Source organism: Cibotium barometz, chromosome 25 (assembly GCF_041138505.1).
Source record: "Cibotium barometz isolate CiBa-2024 chromosome 25, ASM4113850v1, whole genome shotgun sequence".
NCBI classification, from domain to species: Eukaryota; Viridiplantae; Streptophyta; class Polypodiopsida; order Cyatheales; family Cibotiaceae; genus Cibotium; species Cibotium barometz.
In genome coordinates, this window is record NC_141070.1 from 5,591,666 (window position 1) to 5,618,223 (window position 26,558).

Here is a 26,558-nt window from a genome sequence, read left to right on the forward strand (position 1 = left end):
TCCTATGATGGTAGAGGCCATATTTCAGACTATATGCCTGCTAGACAGATTCAGAGAGATGCCACAGGACAGATTGTCATACAGAGCTTTTGAGGCATCTAGACAGCTGGCTGAGGCAGGAGACAGAGGATCATGGTATGCACAGGTCACACATTGGTTCTCACAGCATGGCCTAGACATGGATCATCTACCACCATTCCAGTATGACAGGGATGCACCACATATCCGTCTCTCTCATAGTGAGAGGAACAGAGTATTGAGACAGGATCTATGGCAGCTCTATACACGAGAGACATGGATATCGCCTACACAACCTCTTCCACCGAAGATGCTATACTACAGAGATCACTTCATGAGTATCACTGATGATGGATTTATAGAGAGGCCTAGATACATGGAGGGCTTTTTACCACACGGCTCCCGAGTGGCTATCGGTCAGCTCAGAGTTTCATCACACCGATTGGAGATTGAGACTGGCAGAGCAGCACGGATCCCCCGAGAGGAGAGGGTATGCAGATTGTGCAGAGAGGAGGTGGAGAGTGAGGAGCATTATGTATGCAGATGCAGAGCATATACAGCCATCAGAGAGAGATATCCCATTTTATTCAGAGAGCCACATTCCCTACGCCAGATCTTTGAGGCAGCAGACCAGCGCATACTGGGGAGATACATTCTAGACATATAGCGCCACAGAGAGACATTATTACAGGCTCAGACAGCTCCAGAGGGGGGGCGACAGACACAGATTACTACATTTTTTCAGAGATCCATCCCCCTCCCAGCCCCTACACGGCAGGGAATTACTCTCCAGAGAGCAGAGACACTTAGAGCCCGTAGGAGACAGAGGACACCTGGCTTTCGGACACCACGCCTATACCAGAGAGAGATGACAGAGATCAGAGCTCAGTTTCACAGAGAGGGTGCGGAGCGACTGGCTCGCTTCAGAGCACACCCAGGCATGTTCTTCAGGGAGCTGTGGACACCCCCTTCACTGATGTATACCATTTTATACCCCCAGTATGGTCCAGGATGGAGCTAGCTAGGTTGCATATCATGATTGTATACTCCATGCATATAGCTTTGCATTCTCCTAGTAGTAGAGCTCCATCCCCTGCACACCCAGATTCAGCTTTTTTTGTTCAGTACTTTTTCATTTTGTTGGGATGACAGAGGATACCCCATACAGGTACTCCTATTTGTCTCATAGGCCGAGTTCGGTCTTTTGGAAGACGTTAATAAAATCTTTCTTTCTTTCTTTCTCTCTCTCTCTCTCTCTCTCATACAGACCATGGATCCCTTCCATCCACCCTAGCTCCTATTTGCACTCTGCAAACCCTAAACACGAACATGGTATCGGAGCCTCTTCTCCCTACCTCTTACCTCCCATCCATGCTTGCTACATACGACCAACTGCCATTGCCTCTGCCAATGCTGTCCCGAGCCACCTATTGCTCACCTTTTCCAACGCTGTCTAACCGCCTACTGCTTGCCTCTGATGCTACCCTAAAAGTGCAAGTGGATGAAGATGACATAACGCTACCCTAAGAGTGCAAGTGGACGAAGATGACATAAAGGCGGTTCTTCTATCTAGCATAGAAGAAATCCCCAAGTATGCCGAGACACTTTCCATACTCAGAGTGGCCCAGGAGATGATATACGACAGGATGATTCCTATCATCGTAGGTAGGGATCGACATCTCAAGGAGCAAACTGCTAGAGAAGTAGCAGATAAAGCCATTATCTCCAAGATGAAAGGCAAAGGCAAACTAAGCAAGGCCACTTATTGCAAAAAGCTTGGACACTTTGATGAAATGGAGTGATCATAAGCTGAGATTTGGGACAATCATTATGTTGATTAACATGCAATTAGCAAAAAATCATGCATAATGCCTAAGTGATTTAGCCTTTCACCAAAGGATGGAAACAACTTTCCATAAGCCAAGGTTGGAAGCCATGAGGGCTCCAAGAGTCATGATGACTAATATCAAAAGATATCAAAAGGTGTCAAAAGGTCAAAAAGGGTACAATGATAGTCCATGAGCCCCCTTTTATACTTGAGTCCATGTTCAAGGTCCTACACCTATTCCAAAGGTGTTGCTTCATTACAAACCATCCCCTCCTATAATGATTTCGTTCTCGAAATCAAAGGTTGGTCGTGCACCAAGATAAACATATACAAGTGGCTATGTACAAAAGCCAAAAATCACATCCATGACTGAATGTCGATGTAGCAGAAGACCTATACATGAATCATATGACCCCCAAGGTCAAATGGAAAGGATGAAGGGTGCCTGTCGTCGATGATGAGGCTATCTATGCAACCACCTGGATCGAAAGGAAATCCGAGGTATGCAAAATCCAAGGCAATGGTCCCACAATAATCTGGTGCAAGTAGAGAGGATAAGGAACCACTGTTAATGACGAGGCTAGTTGAGTATCCTCCAGCATCAAAAAGATATGTATGGTATATATCCCGAACCGTTGAAGCTGAGATGGTAGTAGCTCTTGGGTCAAAAGGAAAGCTTAACTCTGAAGCCATGGTAATGGTAGCTACTGGATTAATAGGATAATCACCGATGTCGATGACGTATCTCGCTATACCTCCGTCTGGGTCAAATGGATAGCCAAAGTGTAGACTATCTAACCATGGAATAAATGTGTGACCACCTGGATAAAAAAGAAAGTATCCAAGCTCCTTGTCCAAAGTGAAATAGCCACTAGAAATATCATCAAATCCATGGTTCAAATAACTCCTCAGGTGAGAATCTGGATGTGATGCATGTATATCCACATAATGCGCCACATAATTAGATACCATGTATCCCAAATGACATATACTGCATCCAAAAGTAAATGCCCTGGCCCCAAAGAAAATAGGATCGTGTCGACACCTGTGGGACCCAAATGAACATAGCTCGAGGTCGGCCTCATGTAGAGTCAAATGTGACCCATGCCATCATCCCATGTAGCACCACTCGAAAAGTTGAAGACATGATCCATCATATCAATGTATATATGAGTATGATCCGACCCATGCACAATATCTGCATGTGCAAGACACTCTATATGTGTGTCCCTCTAAGACAAAAGATGGATCACCATCACTAAGCATTGACAAAGTGTCTACACAAGAGATAAGTGGTATGAACCAACTCACTATCAATGAAATCTCCATGTGCAACTCACTCTATATGTGTGTCCCTCTAAGACAAAAGATGGATCACCATCACTAAGCATTGACAAAGTGTCTACACAAGAGATAAGTGGTATAAACCAACTCACTATCAATGAAATCTCCAAGGCCACTAAGGTCATCCCCAAAGGTATAGACAATCTTCATCAATGGTGTCTCTATATGACCTAAATCCCATGATAAATCAATCTCCAACAACACTGGATCTAAGAAAATATCTAGATCAAATGTAAAGCTCTCGAGGTCAATGCCATAGGATATGCTGAAAATATGATTGATTTGCATACTCATACGATGTCTCACCTCCATGAACACATCACTACTCTCATGCACTATTCTTGACTGCTCAATCACAACAACTTGATCCACATGAATGCTGCCAGGAATGCTATGAAACTAGAAGTAGTGGTCGTATCCGAAATCTCTCCACATGTGACAACTCTAGAGGAGTAGCCTAACACATCTAATACTAGAACCTCGGGTCTATGCTCCTCATGGTCTATGATATGCTCATCAACATGTGAAGTGTCATCCCCATGTGTAACTAGGGACGTATGACTAGCCAAATGATCATGACTAGTCAAATGTCCATCAAGATCATCGGATGCATCACTATGGTCATCTAATGTATCCCCATGATCACTAGGAATAGAGATAGGTCGCTCTGTGATACTCGTAATGCTCGATGTACTCGCTGCCATGCCTACCTCCCAAGATCATGTCCTCATGATCTAGATCACACACATTATTGCTACATACATCATCATCATCATCATGCATGTGTATGTCATCATGTGCACATGTATCACTATCATCAGGTGTGTATGTGTCATGATGTGCATGTGTATCACTATAATCACGTGCGTGCCTCTGTGATACAACATGATGTATATGTGTATATAATACATCATCATCATGATCTGAATCTGTGTCAGTGTCAAATGCATCCTTAGGAACATAATCATGGCGGCTCAAGAGTGTGGGACACTTGTATAAGTGGCCAAAGAAAGAATCATCCAATGCGAACAATGCTGAACCCTCCGTGTCAAAGTAGCAAAGAAGTTGCCATGTACAGATGATTTAGACCATCTGGTATGAATCTCCTCCTCATCGAATAAATGCCTCTGATGGCTAGGCACCAAACTCTCAAGCTTGAATAACCAGCCATGTCATGAATATGCCACCTCGTAATAGAAGTCGATGAATCGGGATCTAGAGGTCTAAGCCTTAATGTGCCGAAGGTATGTGTGAATGTCGCAAATGAGATGTACTTCCTGACACAAAGTGGCAACTCTTGATAACGAGCGTAGAGCCATGAAGACAATGCATGCGCGACCCTCGGATCTGAGATGCTGTCAAAGTGATATCGATGACGAAGATGATGTGTGGTGTGTCGGTCATAAGAAGGATAAAAATAGTAAGAATTACCCATAGCTGTGTGTGAACACCACTTAACTCCAAGGGTGAGCAAGTCTACAAAACACAGTGTATGAATAAGCCCAAAGTGCGCTATGGCATGTGAACAAGGAATGGTAAAGCACAAATAGCTCACACCGCGTGTGAATAACCGCAAATGATGCGCTAATGCGTGAAAAGAATACTATGGACCCAAATGTGCGAATAAAGCCCACAATGTGCTAATGTACGTGAACACGCCCCATAAAAGCCCTAAGCATGTGAACACCTCACACAAATGCGCTTGTGTGTGAACAAGATCCAAAATTGCATAGGAATCACCACACAAGTGCCCAAAATCATGCAAATCCAAACCATAGAGTAGGGCGTATGTGAACAACGGCTAAAAATCCCCAAATCTACCCACTACGTGTGAGAACACCACAAATACTCTACACGTCCAAGCCGCCCACTATGTGTATGCGTATATACACCCCAAGTCCCCAAGGTGTGTGGGAAATTACAATACGTAATATGGTCACAGTATATAAAGACTGTGGACAATGGGAAGGTGTGAAAAGGTGGCTCTAACTTCTTTTAACGTGTGGTGAACTTCTTTTAACGTGTGATCCAATGCCTCCAAACCCTAACTTTAGGGTTACCTTCTTTCCGTCTTACATTGTCGTGTGATTCCAATGCCTCCAAACCCTAACTTTAGGGTTACCTTCTTCCCCTCTTATATTGTCGTGTGATTTCCTTCGCAAGCTCAACTCTGCACTAGTTTTGCCCTTTCTCACCACCAGCTGCGAGTTCTGCATTGTTGCCCTTTCTCACCACCGGCTGCGGGTTCTCCACTAGTTTGACTCTCTTTCTCACCACTGGCTGCGGTTTCTGCACTGAAGCTGTCTCAGCTCTGTACTGCATGCTAGGCGGGTTTTTGTGGCTGATGCAGACCCTAGCTAGAGGATGCCATTCATCTACGTTGATGATCTCAACTCAAAAGCACACAAAACTGCCCCAAATTGATGCCAACGACCAGTGTTGCTTGCTTTTCTTCTCGCTCTCTTGCCTCGCTTGCCTCGCTTGCCGTATACGCCCGCCTTTTAACCGACTGGCTGCGGCATCTTTCGCACTGTGCTGGCTATTGCACAGTTCACTTGATGTGATGGGTTGCCTTCTTCTCACCACCTGGCAGCGACGGTTTTGCCCTTAGTTGGATTGGTCCCTCTCACCGCCTGGTTGCAGCTGCGATGGCTGTGGCTAGGCAGGTTTGGCTGAGGCTGTTTGCACTACAGTTGTGGCAAGGCTCTCCTTCACCATGACGACCAGCCTGTGGTTTACGCTAATGCCTTCTGCAAATCAGCTCTATGATGCCTAGAGACCCTTAGTCTCCATTATGGCTAGAGCCACTGTTTTTCCTGTTGATTGTTTACTGTATTTGCATACAATTGATAAACTGTAAGCTTTTGTTTACTCTCTATACAATTGAATTCCGTGAGTTGTTTGCTTTGCCCACAATCGTTGTTATATTTTCTGATAGAAAATATGTGATTCCCTGTTATGAATGCTTGCAAATCTAAAGTATGCTTTTGTTGCAAATGAACTGTGTAAAATGCTTGTTAATCAATTTCCATATTGGCTGTTGGATGGCCGATTCCATCCCTCTTTTGCTTGCTATTTTTTTCACTGTTTACATGGTTGTCAGCATGCATATGAAACCCTCAAAACTGGCATGCCTTGACTTCATTGCATGTGAATCCTCAAAGCCTGAGTGTTTGCTTTGCTTGCATGTGACAACCTTAGCCAATTGCTGATTGCTTTGTATGTTGCTACCTTAACTAGCTATGTTAGAGACCACTCCTTGTGAAACCTAGCATGCTGCAATTCCTGATGGCTGCCAACCAATCAATGGTTGATAGTCTTTTCCCAACAACCAACACAACCCCAAAATCCTTTGGTGTACAGAGCACACTGGCTATGGCCAGAGGATTGGGTTCGACTGTCACTGGGGCTTATGAAAAAAATCAAACAGTTAAACAATCTCCTCAAACCCCAAAATGCATATACCTTCTCTGCATGCATGAATTTTGTCTTGCATTTCATCATTGTGTCATGCATGTGTCCTCTTTGCACCAAAAGACATGCATACATCATGTTGCATCAAACTGGCATGAGTTTCCTTGCATTCATCGAGCTGCTTGCAAACTGTCTTCTTTGTTGCAAATGTTCAACACTTTCTTTGCCAAATTTTTGCATAAAATGGCACAAGATATACTCTGATCTGGTGTAGACTCAAAGTAGAACAATTTTTGCACTAAATTTTGAAATATTTTTTCTCCAAACTTTGAAGTCTTGCATACGTTTTCAAGAAATTCAACTTTAGAACAAAATTAGGGTTTCGGCAAACTCACTGCAGCACTCTTGCTCCATATTTTGAAGAAAATTGAGTTTCTGCACCAAACCTTGGAAAATCTGCACCAAACCTTGGAAATCTGTACTAACTGCACATAAAATCTTAAAATCTCCAACTAGTATAGTAGTTCTGCACAACTCTACACTATACTCTTCACACTTTCCCAAAAAGATTGCACATTTAAACTCTGCACAGGAATCTGTAATACTCTGCACATCAATCTACACAGCAATCTAGAAACTCCGCATAGCAACCTTGATTCTCTGCACAGTAATTGTAATCTGAAAAGTTTGCACAACAATCAAGAATCTCTCCAAAAATGCAAAGAACTCAAAAGATCTTGCAATTAATAGGAGGAAACTAGGGTTTGTGTGAAAATTTGATGAGAAAAGACTCTGATTCATGCAAAAATTCTCTAAAATCAAGAAGATTTTCAAGAACATCAAGAAACGCAAGAAAATGCATTTTGAAAACTTTGCAAATTCCTAATCCGAAAATGATTAACACTAATTATAATCAAGGAAATGCATTATGAAAAATTGGATTAACAATAATTCGAAAATGATTATCACTAATCATGATCAAGAAAATGCATTCTCAAAATTGGATTAAGAATAATCTAAAAATGATTATCATCTAATCACTCTCTAAGCAAGGATCTAAGCCAAGAGCTTTGATACCAATTAAAATGGAGTGATCATAAGCTGAGATTTGGAATAATCATTATGCTGATTAACATATTAGCAAGAAATCATGCATAATGCCTAAGTGATTTAGCCTTTCCAAAGGATGGAAATAGCCTTCCATAAGCCAAGATTGGAAGCCATAAGGGCTCCAAGAGTCAGGATGACTAATATCAAAAGACATCAAAAGATGTCAAAAAGTCAAAAAGGGTACAATGATAGTCCATGAGCCCCCTTTTATACTTGAACCCATGACCAAGGTCCTTGGTTGAGGAACAAGTTGAAGAGCATACAAATCTCGTGGTAGACGAAGAAGATGTAGTAGAGACATCCATGACACTAGAGAAAGCTCTCAAAGTGATGACAAATCTTTTTCTTGAAGAGGAAGATTACGACAGGGCTTTCAAAGTCCTTTTCCATTTTGCACGAGTTCTTTGCCCAGGCAGTCCCCTAAATAATCCTTGTTTATATGTTGTAAGCCTTGTAGCTATAAAAGGCTTTGTTTTTCACTTATCCCTACTTAGAGCCACAGGATTTGTCTTTGGGTAGACTGATGTAGGCACAATCATGTATGGTCAAGCTCTTCTATCAGGCCTAGTGAGGTTATAACAATAATAACCCATGTTTCACTTATATAGTGCCCACTACTGCTATAAATAACCATCTTGTTATAAATAGCCAGTACACATGGATTTATTAATAATAACCTTAGTCCCCTGTATTAGCCTTCTTTCTCCTTATCCCAGGGCTCCCCTAAGCCTACTGGATAAGGCAACTGATCTTGAGGATTGCCCTAGGTGCGTAACATGAAACCCCTCCTCAACCAGGAGTTGCTACACTGCCCATGATGTGTCATGGTTCTCACATCATGGTTGAACTTGGCAGCTGGAAAAACTAATGTATCTAGAGTGCCCCTTCGCGAGGGCCGCAAACTCCTGGAGGCATCCACATCTGCATAGGTTTGTGGAGGCTCTAGCATGCTAAGACAGGTCCCCACTCTGCCTAACCATCCTTCTAGTCTTCCACAAAAGATAAGCTTGGGGGAGTTGAAGATAGGAGGGGTCCCTTTGGACTATATATACCTTTTCATTCTTCCACACTACCTTTGCATGTGGGATTACTTGGCATCCCTTTTCCCGTCTTGCAATCCCTACCATGTTTAGGTTCAGGGTTTGCACAATGCAACTAGGAGCTAGGGTGTATGGAAGGTAGCCATGGTGTGTATGAGAGAGAGAAAGATAATGCTCAAGAGAGAAAAATTGTGCAACTCAATGATGATTGATAATAGCCTTCACCAAATGCATTGCTTTTATAGCTTGGAGGTTCATCTACCTCATAGACTCACATTTAATGCATACTTATCCACCCAACAACAATAAGAGTGGGTTCACACATCACAAAAACACCTATAGGGAGTGTTCACACATAGGGACACATCACACAAACACCCACAGGGAGTGAGCATGCCGAAGGACTAGCATGGATCTGTGGGAGTCAAACCTTCGACCTTGGCTTGGGGGTGGTTCGAAGCATAGAACCTATGGTTGGGAGGTGAGCTAGCTTGCACCCCTCTTAGGGGGTTTGTACTAATCAATCGTGTTTTGCGTTTAGGAGATCCGTGGGGATTTGACACTTGGTATCAAGGGAATATCATATGGGACAGATTGATGTGGTAGGCTAACCTGAAAGTCACTGTCCTTCAGGTAGGAGTCTAGTTATGTCAAGACGGGATTGGAAAGGAATTGATCACTCTTAACCTTATGTCTAAATGGGATTTTGTATGGAGTGTATCCTAGTGGTATGAGGTGCTAGGATTTGCTACATGCAAGGTTTCTGGATACATCATATTCCTATTTGGTGGATTTCTAGATTGAGGGAAGTGGCAGTTGATTTGAGAAATCAATTACAAGAAGGAAGGAAGAATGAGACTTGGATTGCAGATCATCGGAGAGAGTGTTATGTTGTTGCTTAGCATTTGCAACTATGATGGGGTCTATATGTTTTGGGTAAAGCGGTTATGCTTTGCCAGATGTGAGGTGAAGCTTTTTTGCTTCGTAGAGACAGTTCTGATGGATCCTTGCTTACGCACATATATTTTGTAGAGATCTAGATTCAGACCAAATTTTGTTGATATTGAAATTAGTACGTTTCTCAAATAGATTTATTCTCCCGAGAAGATTCACTTTGTATGCCGAAAGAGATTGCTAGAAATCTTAGGAAATCTTTCAGAAGACTTGTAAGCTGACGAGTGATGGATTATAAGACATATATGGGGTATGGGATGCTAGGATGTATCACATGCATGGGTTTATAGGGTTCCCTCAAGGCAAATTGTTTAAGCTTCTCATGGGATAGTTAGGATTGATGGATGCCTAGTTCATGGGGTGAGTGCACTAGTCTCTGATATAGCAGATGTCCAATTCATTAGCCACACCTTTGGCGTGGCAGATGTAAGGTTTATGGGCCATGCCTCTGACGAGGTAGATGTCCACTTTTTCAGCTTTTATGGCTGTTATCCAAAGCTCTGTAGTGAGGTATTGACTCATGGAATTATACTAGTTCAACCCAGTTCCAGTAGAGAGTGTCGATGTTGGCAGATTTCGCTTGCATCTTGATTACCCTGACACAGTATGTTGAGTTTGGGGTTCCTACTCATGATGATTGTTCTTCGTCTGTCAGGCAGAGAGGATAAATCAATTATGGTGGAACATTGCACATGTTCAACACCGAGAGATCATTTGATTGCTGATGATAATACTGAATAGGCTACATTTGGTATGGGTGTCAACATGACACTCAAGTTTTCCTTCAGAATTAGAACTTGAAAATGTAGTTCTAGGTGTAGTCCTAGAAAGAATTGACCTGTAGCATAGCTAATCCCACACTCATGCATTTGGAAGAGGATATGGTGTAGTAAGAGAGTTATATCATGGGTGTTTTGGCTTGAACGGTGCCTTGATAGGAACACTTGCAGAGGTCATTTATGACGAGAGTGTTCAGATATCTCATAGTTATGTGGAAAGTATTATTTTTACTATCCCCTAGGTACAAGGAATTACCCAACCCTGATAGGATAGGTAATTTAATTGGTGACGACAATTGTCTCTGTGATGTCAAATTATCCGATTCCTTGGGAGTTGGATTGAGGGATTGTTGTGTTCCTCATGACTCCGGTTTGAGTTGGTCTATTTTTAGTTCCACTGAGATAGTTGTAGGAACAATGATTGCAGATTTTAGTCAATTCCTATAGCAACATTATAAGTGGAAAGTGCATGAATGGTGAACCAGATTATGGAGTCAGTTGTCACATGTAGTTTGAGCTTCCCCTATTTATTTCCAAGAGTGGGAATGTCTTTGACTTGAGAGGGACAGTTGCTAGTTTACAACATAGGTTTCCCAGTTTTCTTTCTTAGACAGATTTTGTTTCCAAGAGTGGAAATGTCTGAGGCAAGGAAATATGTCACGTATCTAGTGCTAATCTTCGAGCTTAGTGGCCTAATCCAATAGGGTTAGGGGAGCCCTGGGATTAGGAGAAAGCACGCTAATACAAGAAGCTAAGGTTATTATTAATAAAACCATGTGTACTCTCTATTTATAACAAGATTATTTATAGCAACAATGAGCACTATATAAGTGAAACATGGGTGTAAATTGCACCCACCTTTTCACACTTGGCATCAACTACAACCTGCATCAAAGCAACCCTCAATCCAAAGCAAGCTGGTTGCTCCTACGGCTAGGGTGCTCACATATTTCCTTGGTCACCTAGGTCTGGTGTCTTGTTGGTCTTTTGGCAAAGTGATCTAGAGGCAATCACTACCCCTTTTTTTTTGGGGGAAAGATCCTTCTATTAGTTAAAAGTCAAGCATCCAAAGACTAAATGTACATGCTGAGAGCCCTCAAAAGAGGTGAAGAGAATATATGGGGATGGTGGTTCTATCCATGGTTGGCGCTCTAGGAGGGACTATCTCATGGGGGGGGGGGGGGGGGGGGGGGTTGGAAGCCAACAAGAGGTCTGTAATGCCAAGAGATCTCATCGTCCCTATCAGAGAGATAGGGACCCTAGTGCCATGTGCACAAAGAAGCATCTCGCCACATACGCATGCGATCGGATCCACCTTGAAGCTTCCCCATTGGCCATGGAGGGTATGAATGATATCAATCCAAATGGAGCAGATGGACTCAGCTTTTTGTTTTTTTGTTTTTTTTTTGGGGGGTGGGGGGGGGTGTTGAAATGCCCTCAATGACCTCGCTATTGTAACGGGCCTGCCAAATATGCCATGCAACAATGCTGTTGATGATCTCCCATCTCTAACAAGTGCTTGGAGAACAAGTCTCTGAAGATAGAATGTCTGTATCGGCCTCTATCACCCAGGCTACTGCCCAACACGGCAGAGGGTAGCAGGAGGGCTGCAGAGAGGTTCACAGGAAGCAAAGAGGGCGGGGCAAAGGCGGATGAAGGAGGGAAGGCGGAAGAGGAAAAAGATGGAATGAGGGCAGGCGGAAGAAGAGGAGGCAGGAGAAGACAGTTAAAGGAAGGCAGGGGGGGATGGAAGAAGAGGGGACGGGGGCATGAAGGCGGGCAGAGAAGAGAAGGTGGACAGGTGGGCAGTGGCCAAGGGGATGGCATGCGGTGGGATGGCGAAGGAGGGAAGAAGGCGTGGGAGGTGAGGGCGCAGGCCATTTAGAGAAGGAGGGCCACAGGCATGGTGAAGACAGTGCACGGGAGGGGGGGGGTTCACGTGTTCCAGTCATGGATGCAGCAGCAGTCCCAAACATTAACACCTTAGCCTTGAATTGTACCCACCTTTTCACTCTTGGCATCGTCTACACCGTGCATCCAAAGAAACCCTCAATTCAAAACAAGCTGGTTGCTCCTTGGGATCACATGCTCGCATATTTTCTTGGTCACCTAGGTCTGTGCCTCCTTGGACATTTGGCAGAGTGATCCATGTACGGTCACTACCTTAAAGAGATTAGGAAGTGATTCTCCATCAAAAGTTTTCCATGGAGGAGCACTCTAAACAGCACTCTTTGATTTTCAAATAAGGCCTAGATGCAAAGAGGGCCACCCTGAACTGATCTTAACTGGGAATCCTATGTGGCACCTTCCAGTGACCCATAAAGTTTTTGAATGAGTATCTTAACTTTGATTCTTGAGCAGGTGGATATTATGGGTTGCCCATGCCACACTTGGAAAGATTGCCTGCTGCAATCTTGGTAGACAATGAGAATTCCCATTGAGGAGCTCATACATGAGCCTTGGTCATGGCTTTAGTGTATCTTGTCACATTTGAAACCAGGTAACTTGTGTCCTCAAAATATAAAATGATAGAAAAAAAGGAAGTCCCATCCATACCTTACTAATTCTTGTGAAGGGGGAAGAAGTATCTGCAAAAAGTTTACTCTTGGACAGCAATGGATCAAAAGATATTGCCTCAACAAGCAATGGCCTGCTTAGCTCCTCGCCATGAGGTCCTTTGGTGAGTGCTGATGCATTTGCAAAGCAAAATCCATCAACATGATACTCTATTACCCAATGCCGAAGGCTATCTAGTATCTGTCATAAAGCAAACAAAAGGGATTTCGATCTCAAGTAATCAATTTGCGCACTTGAACTTGTTCTCAGTTCTGGCAAAGAAACTAAGTTTCTTGAATTGTGATAATGCTCATTGCTCACCATAGTTTGTACAACAGGGTGATTACAGTTGAAAGAATTGTCTGCTCCCAATTCTGATCCTGTAACTCTGAAAAGAAATACCCTTCTTAGAGATCATTAAACACAAATACAACATCTATCAACTACAAGCAGACAATCTGCTTTTCATTCAAGTGATAAGGATGAGCACTTGTCCTCATGAAACCTTCACATTAAGCTAAGATAATGTTACATTGAAGTAAATATTTTCAAGAAAATTATCCTCATTGCATCAGCTTGTTTAAGATAATGTAAGAATAGATAGGCATAACAATGAATAACCTGCCATTTTGATCTAAGATGTAGTAGGTTGCGTTATCTATGCCACGAAACGATATGGTTTCAGGCGCTTCATCATTGTTCTCACCAGTATGAGTAAAAACCACATCAAGTAGCACCTGCCCACAGAAGATCCAAAAAAAGGGTGCAAAACCGTGTGTTGAACTGGATAGTGTTGGCACAATACTTCTCAAAAAAACTAAGATGAATTCAGAACTAAAAGAGTTGCCATAAAATTCAGTTCAAAATCAAATGCCTCAGAGGTACCTCTATTCCATTTTTATGGAGTTCTCTAATTGTTCTCTTGAGGGAGAGACTAGATGAGAGGCTTGTATTCAAGGGCCCAAAGCAATCCATAGGTGCAAAGAAGCTGGCAAAACGAAGCAAAATCAAAATGTAGTTAGAACCTTACGTTCACACTCACCATGCCAGTGTCAACACACTTTGCACTCCAAACAAGAGAGGGGTTCTCATCAGGCCTGCCTTAAATTTTCTTCTTATGATGTTTCGAATAATTTCCACCATGAGAAACAAAATGTCTTTACAATATCGTAATGTAACAGCGGGGAGAATGTCTTTCAACCAGTTGACTGGTCACAAACTGGACCGGTGTGTTGCAGGTGAGATATATTAACGTCCTCAAAACACCCAGAGGGTCTATGAGACCGAAGAAATGAAATGATATATTAACGTCTCTAAGAGGCCATAGTGGCCTATGAGACCAAAACTGAGAGTATATCTGAAGTTGGTGTCTCATCAAAGAGAACAACTAAATGAGACTAAAAAGTACAATAAACTGATTGTCCTACAGTTATAAGAACAGAACTGTAAGACTCCGAGATGATACTGAGTAGAAAATACTGGAAAATACTGAAAAATGTATATCAGGTAGATCCATGTATGCTGATCAGTTGAAGTGTTGCCCTCTCCTTAGATCAAGTATCTCCGCCATGGGGCTGTCTAGAATGGAGAGGTCGTAGAAGCGAGGTAGAAGAGAGAGAGAGAGAGAGACAGAGAGAGAGAGAGAAAAGAAAAGATATATTAACGTCTATGGAAGGCCAGATGGGCTATGAGACAAATCTGTATACAACAAGTCCATGTCCTGAGTATCATGGAAAGAACTGAACTGAAAACCTAATCCTAGTCATATGCAGCTCACTATGCAGTCACTGTCTAGCATGCTATAGATGTACAATCATGATAGGTGGTATACTACTAATTCCACCCAGTGGAGGTGGTGGGGTGTAGTACATACATGGGGCATGGGGCGAGGAGGACTCTCACATTTGTTGTGCCTTGGTGTAGTCTCTTGACTCTCTCCTCCATACCTTTGCAGTATCATGCCTGAATCTGGGCAGACTGGGCTTGATGGAGTAGTGGTGGTCTGCGTCCGGGTAGTCGCGGTCTCCTGGCAGCTCTGATCTCCAAGGCTCTCTGTAGTGAGAGCCCTCGTTGGGAGGTAGATGATACACGGGGAGGGGGGTGTGGCTTGCTGATAGGCCTAAAGAAGCTGGTGATCCGTGGCTGGGATCTCTGGCTCTGCACCTGTAGAAGCCTCTCTCTATGTCGGTGTAGCTCAAGGAGAAAAAGGCCTAAGCATCTCTGATCAGGATACTCCATCACCCGGCTAAGTGGGCCACAACCCTCTCTGAACAAGCAGTGGTATCTCCCTCTGATCTCATGATATACACGGCATCTGCATATGTAATGCTCCTCTGTCTCTACCTCTCTGTGGAATAATTCTACATACTCTGTCCTCTCTAGGGGTCCGTGCTGCTCTCCCTGCCTCAATCTCCAAAGTGTGAGAGGAAACTCTAATTAGACCAATAGTCATCCTCATAGCGTGAGACGTGTGTACATCCATATAGCCTGGGCGTCTGACAAATCCATCCTCTGTGAACCTAAGGAAATGATCTCTATAGTACTGCATCTTGGTGGGAAGGGGACCCGACCAAGTCTCCCTGGTGTGCATGTGGATCAAATCCTGTCTCAGCACTCTATTCCTCTCCTCTTGGGAGAGTGTAAAGTATGGGGAGTCATCATCATACTGGAAGGGCGGAAATCTATCCATGTCGAGCCCATGTGCTGAGAACCACTCATCTACTGTGGCATACCATGATGGGTGATGGCCCTCTGTGGCAATACTCTGTGAGGACTCCATGGCCAAGCGGGGTAGTCTCTCTGGACCCATGCTTCTGATGCGTCTGATGTAGGCTATGGTCTGAAATAGAGCCTCTACCACCGTGGGGGGCACCTGCAAGCTCTGCTATGACGATCTCATGTGGTACTGATGGTTTGCTGCGAATCATCCTAGAGATCATGAGAGAGAGAGAGATTAACATCTTCAAAAGTCCCAATGAGCATATGAGACCAAAAAGTAGTACAATGTTTGCATGAGAATACTGAATCATGGAAAATTGAATACTGAGACAAAAAAGTAGTACTGAATCTATGCTCTGAGAACATGTGAATACAGGGGTGTAAAGATGGCAAGTACACCATCATAAGATAAGGTTGTCTCCCCCCAGTGCAGAAATGATGTGTAGCATTATCCTTCATCACTGACTCTAAAGATATTTCAATCTCATTGTCCGTTGAATACTGACTTGCAGTATCATCTGAAGATTCCACTTCTGATTTATTCTCATCATGGCTCGATGGATTGGTTTTGGTAGTTAATCCCTCTTGAAGGGGACCGGGGCGGAGCACGCACATAGGAGAGAGAGAGAGAGAGAGAGAGAGAGAGAGAGAGAGACACGATATGGTGGGGAGAGTACCAAAGTAGTCCGGTAGTGGTACTGTGAGCCCTCCCCTTCTTCACTATATGTAATGAATAAGTGTATACACATGTGGGCGCCCGGACACGGGAGACCGCCCGGACGGCACAGGGGCCTTTAACCCCAACAACCTCCCACTTAAAGGCCAATGTGCCTTTAAGTGAGAACCCACTACCTACTAGCCTACAACTAGTATGTACAAGATGGACGAGATACGACGGATCTCATCCCACACCTACGGGCTCACTGTGTCGTAGTGCATCCGGCTCTCCGAGCAGACCAATGCGCGGTGGAAGCCATGCAGAGATATCACCCATCTCTGCATCCTGTCTGCGAGAGCTCATGCACTCATGCAGGTATGTAGCAATGACCTGCATCTCTCCCCCATGCTGAATGTCCGTGGAGTCAGCCACCGCACGGCTCACAACTCCCACTGCAAATGCGCCCACGGCAAATGCAAGCTCGGGTCTCGACATGAGTATCTCATACATGAGACTCCCGAACGCTGATGCTGCGCTGGCTATCTCGCATAGCCTCACCATGTCAGCCATAGCTGACGCATCAGGACTGGACTCTGCCACATATGAATGTGCTAGCTCTGGGGTACTGGCCAGTGTCCCCGTATCCACGTGTCCTGGAACCATGTCAGAAGCATCGTCATGACATCAGCATGTCAAGAAATGACTGCACTACCGAAGCATCATCGGCATCTAAACCAGTCATCTCCGCCATCACACATGATGACTCGCCCTGTGCATCCATAGAGGACAGATGCTCCACATGTCCATCAATAGACATCTCATGCACTGGCTCCTGTGTCACATCTCGTGACTGCTGCCCCTGTAGTGCATCTCTAGAGCAAGCACTGCTCTCAACATGTCCCACGCTGGACAAACCATGCACCTCGGGCTCTGTATGCTCGACCACTGTCTGAGCATCACCATGCAACTCATCTGCAAAAGAAATGCGTCTAGAGTCGCGCTGTCTGCATGAAAGGAGTATCACTGAGACCATACCATCTCGTATCTGAGTGACATGCAAAGGGTATACTAGGTGACTCCTCGCACCTCTCGCTATGACTAGCGAGCCACACTGCATCCGAAACGAATGCTCATCGAGTAAAACTTTGCATCCTTGGTCACTCAACTGTGAGACTGAGATGAGACTCTGTATGAGTCCCGGCACATAACGTACATGACGAAGCGTATACGATGCACCACTAGGCAAAGACATGCATACATCTCCAGCACCCTCAATGTCATACACTGAGCCATCTGCCAGCTGCACACAACCAAGTCTCCCACTAGAAAAACTACTAAACCAGTCACGCTGCGGAGTGACATGAAAAGTAGCATGCGTATCTAGTAACCAACGTGGAGATAATGTGCAATCGATAGGCTCAAAATATGATGAAGGAACACTAGTGAGAAAGGTGACCTGACCGTCACACTGATACTCAACCGCTGAGTCAATCTCACTGTCAACTGCTGTCAATGCCAAACTAGCATCACGACTCCGTCGTCTCTGCTGCCTCATACGCCTGAAGCAACTACGTCTAATATGCCCCATATGACCACAATGCCAACATCTCTGCTATCGACGTGATCTAGATCTCTGCCTCTCATGAGTATGAGACCGGCCTCTCACATGAGGCGTCTCAACCACAGCCATCCCTGTACCTGTAGCATCTGTACCATCTAAACGGGCAACAGCATGGTGGGCAATCTCCGAAGCCATGACTGTCCACAAACAAGATAGACAAACTGCTCGAGTACAATATACTCTCCTACCCGAGAGTAGTGTGGCTGTCAATGTCTCCCACCTGAACCAAACGCGTCCAAATGTATAGAGACAATTGTAAGATGCTCTCAACTAGCGTGTGCTAGCTCAACCGAGCATCCAATGCACATGCACGGATTTTGCAAAAAATCCGGCAGGGTCTCCCCTGTATCTAGGAGAAACCCCCAACTTGTCTACACGACGAACTAGATGCAAATGTGCATCCAACAATGCCAATATGGCTCCAACAAAGCTCACACACTTTGTTTACATGTACAGATGTCACACTTTGTTTACATGCAAGAGGCGGTCATGCATCCAACAATGCATACATGGCATCCAATAAATGCCCACGCTGTAACTGAGCTCAAGCACGAGCTAACCGTGTCACAAACCTGCCTTAACTGCATACAAAAGTGCATCAACAACTACCTGTCATGTTATCCAAAGGACACATAAAGCGCATCCATATGGGCATCCAAAACTGGGCATCCAAGTGTGGGTAATGACAGGAGGATCACACACCTCTCAAACTGTCACCCACACCATCGGGCATCCAAATGGTACTGTCCGAGAGAACTCTCGACCGGAATCACTGGAGCAATCGCGCATACAAGGCACCAACAACCGCTCACCCTCGATCTATACGAGGAGCATAAATGGGCATGCAACAACAAAGCACATGGCATTCACATACGAGGCATCCAATGATGCATACGAGGCAACCGTGCATAGCATCCAAGCGAGGGCATAAACGAGGATCAAATTCCTCTCACAAGCAGCACCACATGTAAGTATACATGTAACAATCTCTGTGTCGAACCTGAGCTAAACCAAGCTCACAAGCTGTTGAGAAGCTGTGTCCTGCAAGAGGTCAAAACACTCTCTAATCCGAGAGCAAACTGCTGCCAAAACACTCTCACCAGAGAGCAAACATGTGCGGAATCCTCAACGCACAACCAAATCCCGCAGCAAGGTGGACTCTGCGAATTTCCTTAGCACTTGCGAACTGCCTCTTGTATGAGCTGCTCACGGTTTTGCTCCTGGCTGCCCATGCACACTATCCACTTGTCTCAAATCTGCACCTGCAAACACTGGGACACTGCGGGCACTGGGGACACACTGCGGACACTGCTTGCACGCCCCACAATGTTGACCCGAGCCCACGGCTCTGCCCTGCACACTGTGGTTGACCTCCACCCTCCTGCAAGCTCCTCACCAGATCTGCAAATCAGATCTGTGTCTCCTTCCTCCTTGCTGAGGCCCAAACTCAAAGCAAGTTCTTCTTCTCCTCCTGCCAAGCTCAAGACTCCATAGTCGAGCTTCGACGATGAAGATGACTCCGCACACCCGCAAGCGTACACGCGCGCACACGACACACCGGGCTCTGATACCAGTTGAAGGGGACCGGGGCGGAGCACGCACATAGGAGAGAGAGAGAGAGAGAGAGAGAGAGAGAGAGAGAGAGAGAGAGAGACACGATATGGTGGGGAGAGTACCAAAGTAGTCCGGTAGTGGTACTGTGAGCCCTCCCCTTATTCACTATATGTAATGAATAAGTGTATACACATGTGGGCGCCCGGACACGGGAGACCGCCCGGATGGCACAGGGGCCTTTAACCCCAACACCTCTTCCTCTTGAGAAGAAAATCGGTAAGATACAGATACACGGAGACGCAGAGAGAGATTAACGTCTACAAAAGACCCAAAGGGCCTCTGAGACCATGAAAGAGGGCGCAGTTGGTGATTATCAGTCTTGGGGAGGACAGGGTGGGCCTCTTAAACATTTATGCCCCTAACTCTTGTTAGAAATCTAGCATGGTATCATACTAAACTAAAACATGAGGAAGACTGCAAAGGAATGAAGCAAAACTGAGAGATATTTCCATTGATGTGACCCCTGAATAAATAGGGCCAAGTACAAGACATTGAGCAAGAGTGCTTATGGGATAAATGTAGAGGTGCCACATGGCACACACTCAAGACTCAAGACAAAAACTGAGACTAGACAAATGTAGACTAGAGAAATAGTACACCTAGTGTGCACTTATTTCCAACACCCTCCTTAAGTGGACACTAGGAGGAAGAGAGAAAGACAAGACTAGAAGACAGACATAAAGACCGATAGACTGAGAGACAAGACAGAAGACATGACAAACAAAGATCCTGAGACACCCCTCCTCAAGTGATATCCTCATATGGGTCCACGAGGGTAGGGACAAGAGTGGATCATAGACAGAGAGAGAGAGAGAGGCAATCAGCCAGTAGAGTGGTCCCACAGAGAGAGAGACTGTCAGATAGACATGAGAGAGTCTGACAAATAGAAGATAAATGGGGACATTGACAGAAAATGCCAAGAGAATGTGGGTAGCTAATCCACAAAAGAGAGGCATATAGACTGATAGACAGAGTGTCAGATACATGTGACTGTAAGATCACACAAGATAGACACATAGACAGAGAGACTGACTGATTGTAGATAGACAGAGAGATGGACCTTGACTGATAATCCCTCCTCAAGGGCAATCCTCCTGCTAGAGTGAGTAATGCAGGGGTGCCTCTTGGATAGGGACAAAGATAAGTCCATGTAGACAAATAGTCATGACATTACCCCATGATCTACATCATTGGTGATCAATGGTGGTAGATAGCATGAAAGCATAGACAATTATGAGAGAGATGGGAAGGTCTTACCATATTTGGCAGTGTCTAATCCCGTACAAGATAGCCAAAATGGGTATGTGAAATTCAGAACTGAGATTTTTGATTTTTCAAGAAATAGAGAGTAGACTGAAAATACTTCTTAGATGGAGAGTGCCTTGAGCTGCTGCTGTAGAGGTTGCTGGAGTAGAAGATGGAGACATGGAAGCTGGAGTGGAGGCCGGAGGAGAAGATGATGAGGCACAAACTGACTGAACAGCAGCACCCGGCCTGGTATAGACAGCAGCTCCACGAACACGCAGTAACGAGAGAATGGCGAGGCAAACAGGAGTGGCCAGAGGCTGAGGAGACAAGCGGGCAGTTCCAGCAGGAGATGGCGGGACAGATGCAGTGTAGGCCTTGCTGGAGATGAAGAGGCAGAGGCGTAGAAGGGGGCGCGGTCCAGGGGAAGATGGCGCAGATTTGCAGCAGGCTGGAGCTGAATCGTGGCAACAGAAATATGGCGGGGCAGAGATTGCCCAGGAGCAGGAGCAGCACGAACTGCAGCTGAAGAGGTGCGGCCAGATGTAGAGGCCAACAGAAGCAGTCGGTGGGCAGAAACAGGAAATGGCGCGCAGATTTTTGGGGCAGATGTCGGAGAAGGATAGCGGGGCAGAGGTAGAGGATATCTGGGAGAGGTAAACTGAAAGGAGAAGATGGAGATGACGCAGCTATGGTTGCAGCAGACTGAGGGGAGAGAAGAGGGATCTTCATGGCTCTGATACCATGTTAGAAATCTAGCATGGTATCATACTAAACTAAAACATGAGGAAGACTGCAAAGGAATGAAGCAAAACTGAGAGATATTTCCATTGATGTGACCACCGTGTCTGGTGCTGAGCTTACGGCTTGGGAGGAGCTTATTTTCACCACCAGGGGACAGGACCCCTGGCATATCTCATAGTTTGGGCACAGTCAGGAGGCCTGAGATTTTCCAGATCTGATAGCAGGCCCCAATCTCTCCCAGTTGGATTGTTTCTACATTGATGAGTGGACTTGTGAACAAGTCGGCATAACCTTGTCCGACCATCCTCTCTATAGAGGACACCTGGTGACAGGATAGTCAGCAGAGCTTCCGCATTCCCGAGAGCTTGATACAGGACTCGGAGATTTGCAGGAGGATTGAGGAGCTATGGGAGAGCTTGGACTTTCATGAGGGCATACCGGCGGCAACACTAGATATTGGGCTCAGTGAGATCAGCACCATTCTCCATGAGGCACCTCGACCAGGTTAGCAAGAGTTTAGAGAGTAGAAGAGTCTCCTCCAGAGCCTGGCCACACATGAGCACCTGCAGGAGCTCACCCCAGACAGCCCTTGGATTGTGGCTTAGATGGCCACACCCTGCACTGAGTTTAGCTCCATAGAAGAGAGGAGAGTGGAGTACACATTCCATGCCCACGCGTCTTTCTGGACTCAGGCTGGAGATAGAGGCACGCGGGACTTCTTCAAGTGGACAGGGCCTCACCACTGGAGGGATGGCATCTGGAGGCTTAAGAGGATCCGATGGCACTATTGTTTCTGAACTGCCCTAGGTTCGAGCCATAGCCACTGGCTTCTTCAGTTCCCTCCTCATCATTGCGGAGCCTCACACCTGCTGGTAAAGGATGCGAGAGAGAGGGTCAGGCAGCACACGTGAGGTGGTCCCATCGGCTCTCCAAAGCTTCTGGATGACACCCTTCTCTTCCGAGGAGATTGTAGAGGCTTTGCAAGCGCTCCCTGGAGCAAGTTGCCAAGGTGAGGATGGGCTTCCGGTTCCCTTGTTTCTTCGTCACTGGGAGCTCACGGAGGACCGCTTCCACACGACCTTCAATGAGATTATAATTTCCTGATCTATAGGAGGGACTGGTGGAGGGTTCGATTCACTTGATCCCCAAGGAGGGAGGTGACAGGTTGGAGATTCGCCAATGGAGACCTATCACCCTCTTGGGGACAACCTACAAATCCTAGCCAAAACCATCAGCCCTCGACTGTGACCCCAACTCCCAGATCTGATCCATGGCATGCAGACAAGTTTTATCTAGGATAGGAGCATCCTTGATAATATCTTCACCTTTAGGCAGGCAACCGCCGATGGCCCGTTTACGTTAGTAGGACGCAACGGTTCTCATGGATTTCGAGACAGCCTGCAACAAGGTGGATTGGGGCTTTCTCAAGGGGACTATGTGCAGGATGGGCTTCCCTGCCACCTCGATCCAATGTGTCTTGGCCCTTTGCTCGGCCTCTCACACCTGGGCACTTGGGGTGACACGTTTCCACTTTCTCGTTCAGTACACTGTTCTGTATGCCAAGGATGTCCCCTTGCGCCCTTCATCTTTCTTTTTGTGGCAGAGACGATGAGCAATTTTTTAGCTTCCTTGGAGACCGGACTACAGGGCCTCAAGCTTTCTATCTGATCTCAGAAAGAGCTTCTTGACTGAAAGTTTGCACGTGACATAGCAACCTCTCTCTCCGGAGATGTGGACAAATGTCTAGAGGTTTGCGGATGCAGTCAAGATTTTTGTTAGGCCTCATGTGCACAGATCAACTGGCACAAATCGTGCGGATTTCAGGTTAGCTCATCCCCTACCCCGGCCTAGCGTCCAGTTGAGTCCTTCCAATGGATTCCAAGGAGGGTAAACCCTGGAGCGTTATCTTGGTTGCCAAGGATCGACATCACCTCAGAGCAGTAGCTTGCCCTCCTTTTGAGCGCATTCAGAAGAAGCTTCTTTACTAGAGCACGACCAAGCTCTCACTCGTTGGTCGAGAAATAATAGTGAACCAGGTCCTCACTGCCATCTGGTAAATCACCTCTTGTTGAGCCTTTTCTAGGGTGTGTATTGGCCAAGTACCGTAGCTAATATGCAACTTCCTTTGGGCAGGCAACGATGGCAAGCCGGCACGGGCTAAGGTGGCTTGGAGAGCCATCATGCAACCTCGCCACAGAGGGGGCCTGGGCATTATTGATCTTTCTGTGCAGAGCAGAGCCCTTCTGGGCAAGCCCATAATCAGAGGTCTCCTCCCATGTGGTGAGCCTTGGAAGGACTTTTCTCCTCCCAGGTGGTGAGCCTTGGAAGGACTTTCTCATGGCCGGAATCTCTGCCAACACTCGTGTTCTTGGCGGTCCGTGGCCCTCGAGCCCAAGATGGATCTTCACAGAGATGAGGACCTGTGGCCTGCGCCACATTACTCTTTTCCTTTGGCAGATAGCTCAGAAGAGCTTGGCTGTGGGCACCTAGCTGGCAATTGGAGGTCGGCCATCCCTCAGTTTTAGGTGTGAACACCCACGAGTGTCGCAACGTTATTTCTTTGGGATTGTCCCAAGAGACGCATCAGGTTTGGTTGTTGGGGATTCTCTGTATCTTCACCATGGATCATGCATCTACCCGCACCATCACCTGGGAGGCGGTAGCTTGGGCTTCTGAGTAAGCACCGGCCCTAGCATATGAGGAGACAGGACAAAACCTTGCCCTGCTCCTCTCTCACCACATCTACTATCAACAGCCCTAGCAGAGAGAAGTACCATAGGCCCCTGTCATCACAGGTCGGAGATCATCAGTAGTATAGTAGCATGGCACATATGGTGTACTCGCTACATCGAGGCCATAGAGGGCCCTACTACGTCATACAAAGAAAGAAGAGAATTCACCTTGAGAGATGAGTAGAAGCCATTTTCTTTATCCATAAAGAGGTAGTATTGTGACACAACGGCTATTTCAAGAAGCCAATAGGTAGCCAGTGATTGTGCTGAGAAGATTTGTTAATTGTTGTGGATGACCTTGTTGCTGCTTCATTTCTTTTCCCATGGAAATGACACGTACACATGTTGCAGTAGAGTGTTGGCAAGCTGAGCTAGAGTTCAGAATACCTCTTCTTGTGGATCAAGAGACCCTCAGCCTCAAGAAAGTGACCAAGAGACAAGCATCATTGCTTGCTCTAAGGGGATATTGCTTCTTCATCATAACAGAGTAATGGGGCACAACGGAGACCTCCAGTTCCGCATGCTTCTTGTTGAGCCCTCTGACCTTCACCTAGGCATGGCGTCCCCAAACTTGTAAAACCGACAGAGCTTGATCTGGAGCCCTCATTTTCCTCCTGCAAAGGGGGTATTCAGGGTCACACTGCCCACATGAACGTGCTCCACGATCTCCCCTGGTACAAGCTTGTCCTCCCCAGTGATAATGTCACCATTTGGCCACCCAACTGGTCCACCTGTGCTTTCTCATTATGTATGTACGTTGTCTGGCATCCATGGCAGTTGCATATGCCGGGGATTGATGCCACTCATGTGATACTGTGGACTTGGCTTTCCGTTGGGACTTGTGCCTGTGTATACATGCTCGGAAATGCCTGGAGGATTGGTGTTCCATTGGGTTTGGTACCTCGTGTACTTGCCTAGAACATGTCTATTTTGGTATAGTCTCATGACCGGAGATTGTCCATACCAATGCTGCATTGCATAGCATCTTTATGTGCTTGCCTGCAATTGAATTTGCATGTTGTTTTCATGCTTGCCTGACCAATGTGTAGTTCCAAGTAAGGGGATGTCCGCTTTTGAGGGAGCGGTGATACTTTTCTTTCCTAGCAGAATGCCTTCTGGAAATGATGTGGCTCAATGGCTGAAAAATCTGCTAGGAAGTTGCTTTGTTGAGCGTGTGTATTATGGGTTTTTTTGAGGTTGTGTTATCCGACATGATGCATAAACAACAGTTGTTAGAGAAATTCCCTCGGTTCTATGGTAACTAGATGGTTCATGTGCTTCCTTGGACTCCCACCACGGATTATCACGCATTGATTGAGCATCATTGCCCTGTATGGGTAGAAGCGGTAGACTTTCTCCAGTAGTTTTTATTGATGCTTTGCTTGTTCTGGCCAAAGAATTTGGTACAAAAATATGTCCCCCACGTATAATGGGAAACCGTAATAGATTTTACATATTATGGGACACTGATAAACCCACCCCGGATTCTATAAGTGTGGAAATAGAGAATGTGCATATGGGTGATAAATATTTTGAGCTGAAATGGGGCGTGTTTGCATGAGCATGCTTCACATGTGACAAGTTTGGACACTTGGCCAGGAATGTCCAACCTTGGAACTGCAACCGCCTGTTGACTCTATCCCTTTGCCTCCAATTGTCTTGGCAAATATAGTTACCCAAAAGCCTCCTCCCAATAAGACGCCTAATCCTGTGTCAGGTCCTACTATGAGTACACGCGTGCAGAATCAAGGGAAAGCTGTACAACAATTGAACACTCGACTTGAGTCAACTCACAAATCCTCTCATAACAAGGATAAAAATATGACAGATGCAGATAGATGGCAAACTACAAATGCACATAAAGTAGTCACTGTCAAATCTCGACCTTTGCAATCTCGTACATGGAAAGAATCCACAATACCTTAGGATAGAGCTTCCACTTCTACAAATGCTAACGGGGGAGGTTTTTGGGCTCAAGTGATCAAAGGAGGAATGCTGAAATTGCACGATTTGCAAGATGATATTGATATGGCCTACACTTGACAGCCTCGTGTTGAGATGAATTACATTTGATTTTTCTCCCTTTATCGTGATAATGAATGTCACAATAAAATGCATGTCATATAATGTACAAGGTTTGAATAATCCAAGAACTTGGAGACTAGTTTGGGATTATGTATATA

General features: G+C 45.5%; 1 protein-coding gene across 2 annotated transcripts in view; it reads right to left on the reverse strand.

The window, feature by feature from the left end:
- The window catches only part of LOC147624179 (isoamylase 2, chloroplastic-like), a 66,369-nt gene that overhangs the window by 15,319 nt on the left and 24,492 nt on the right, over positions 1 to 26,558 (reverse strand). For both annotated transcript variants that reach the window (XM_086819121.1, XM_086819120.1), the window contains exons 7-10: positions 13,929 to 14,031; positions 13,665 to 13,780; positions 13,365 to 13,431; positions 13,044 to 13,244 (exon numbers count right to left, since the gene is read on the reverse strand). In XM_086819121.1, coding sequence (XP_086675247.1) covers positions 13,044 to 13,244; positions 13,365 to 13,431; positions 13,665 to 13,780; positions 13,929 to 14,031 — 487 coding nt within the window. The remainder of the gene's footprint in view (positions 1 to 13,043; positions 13,245 to 13,364; positions 13,432 to 13,664; positions 13,781 to 13,928; positions 14,032 to 26,558) is intronic.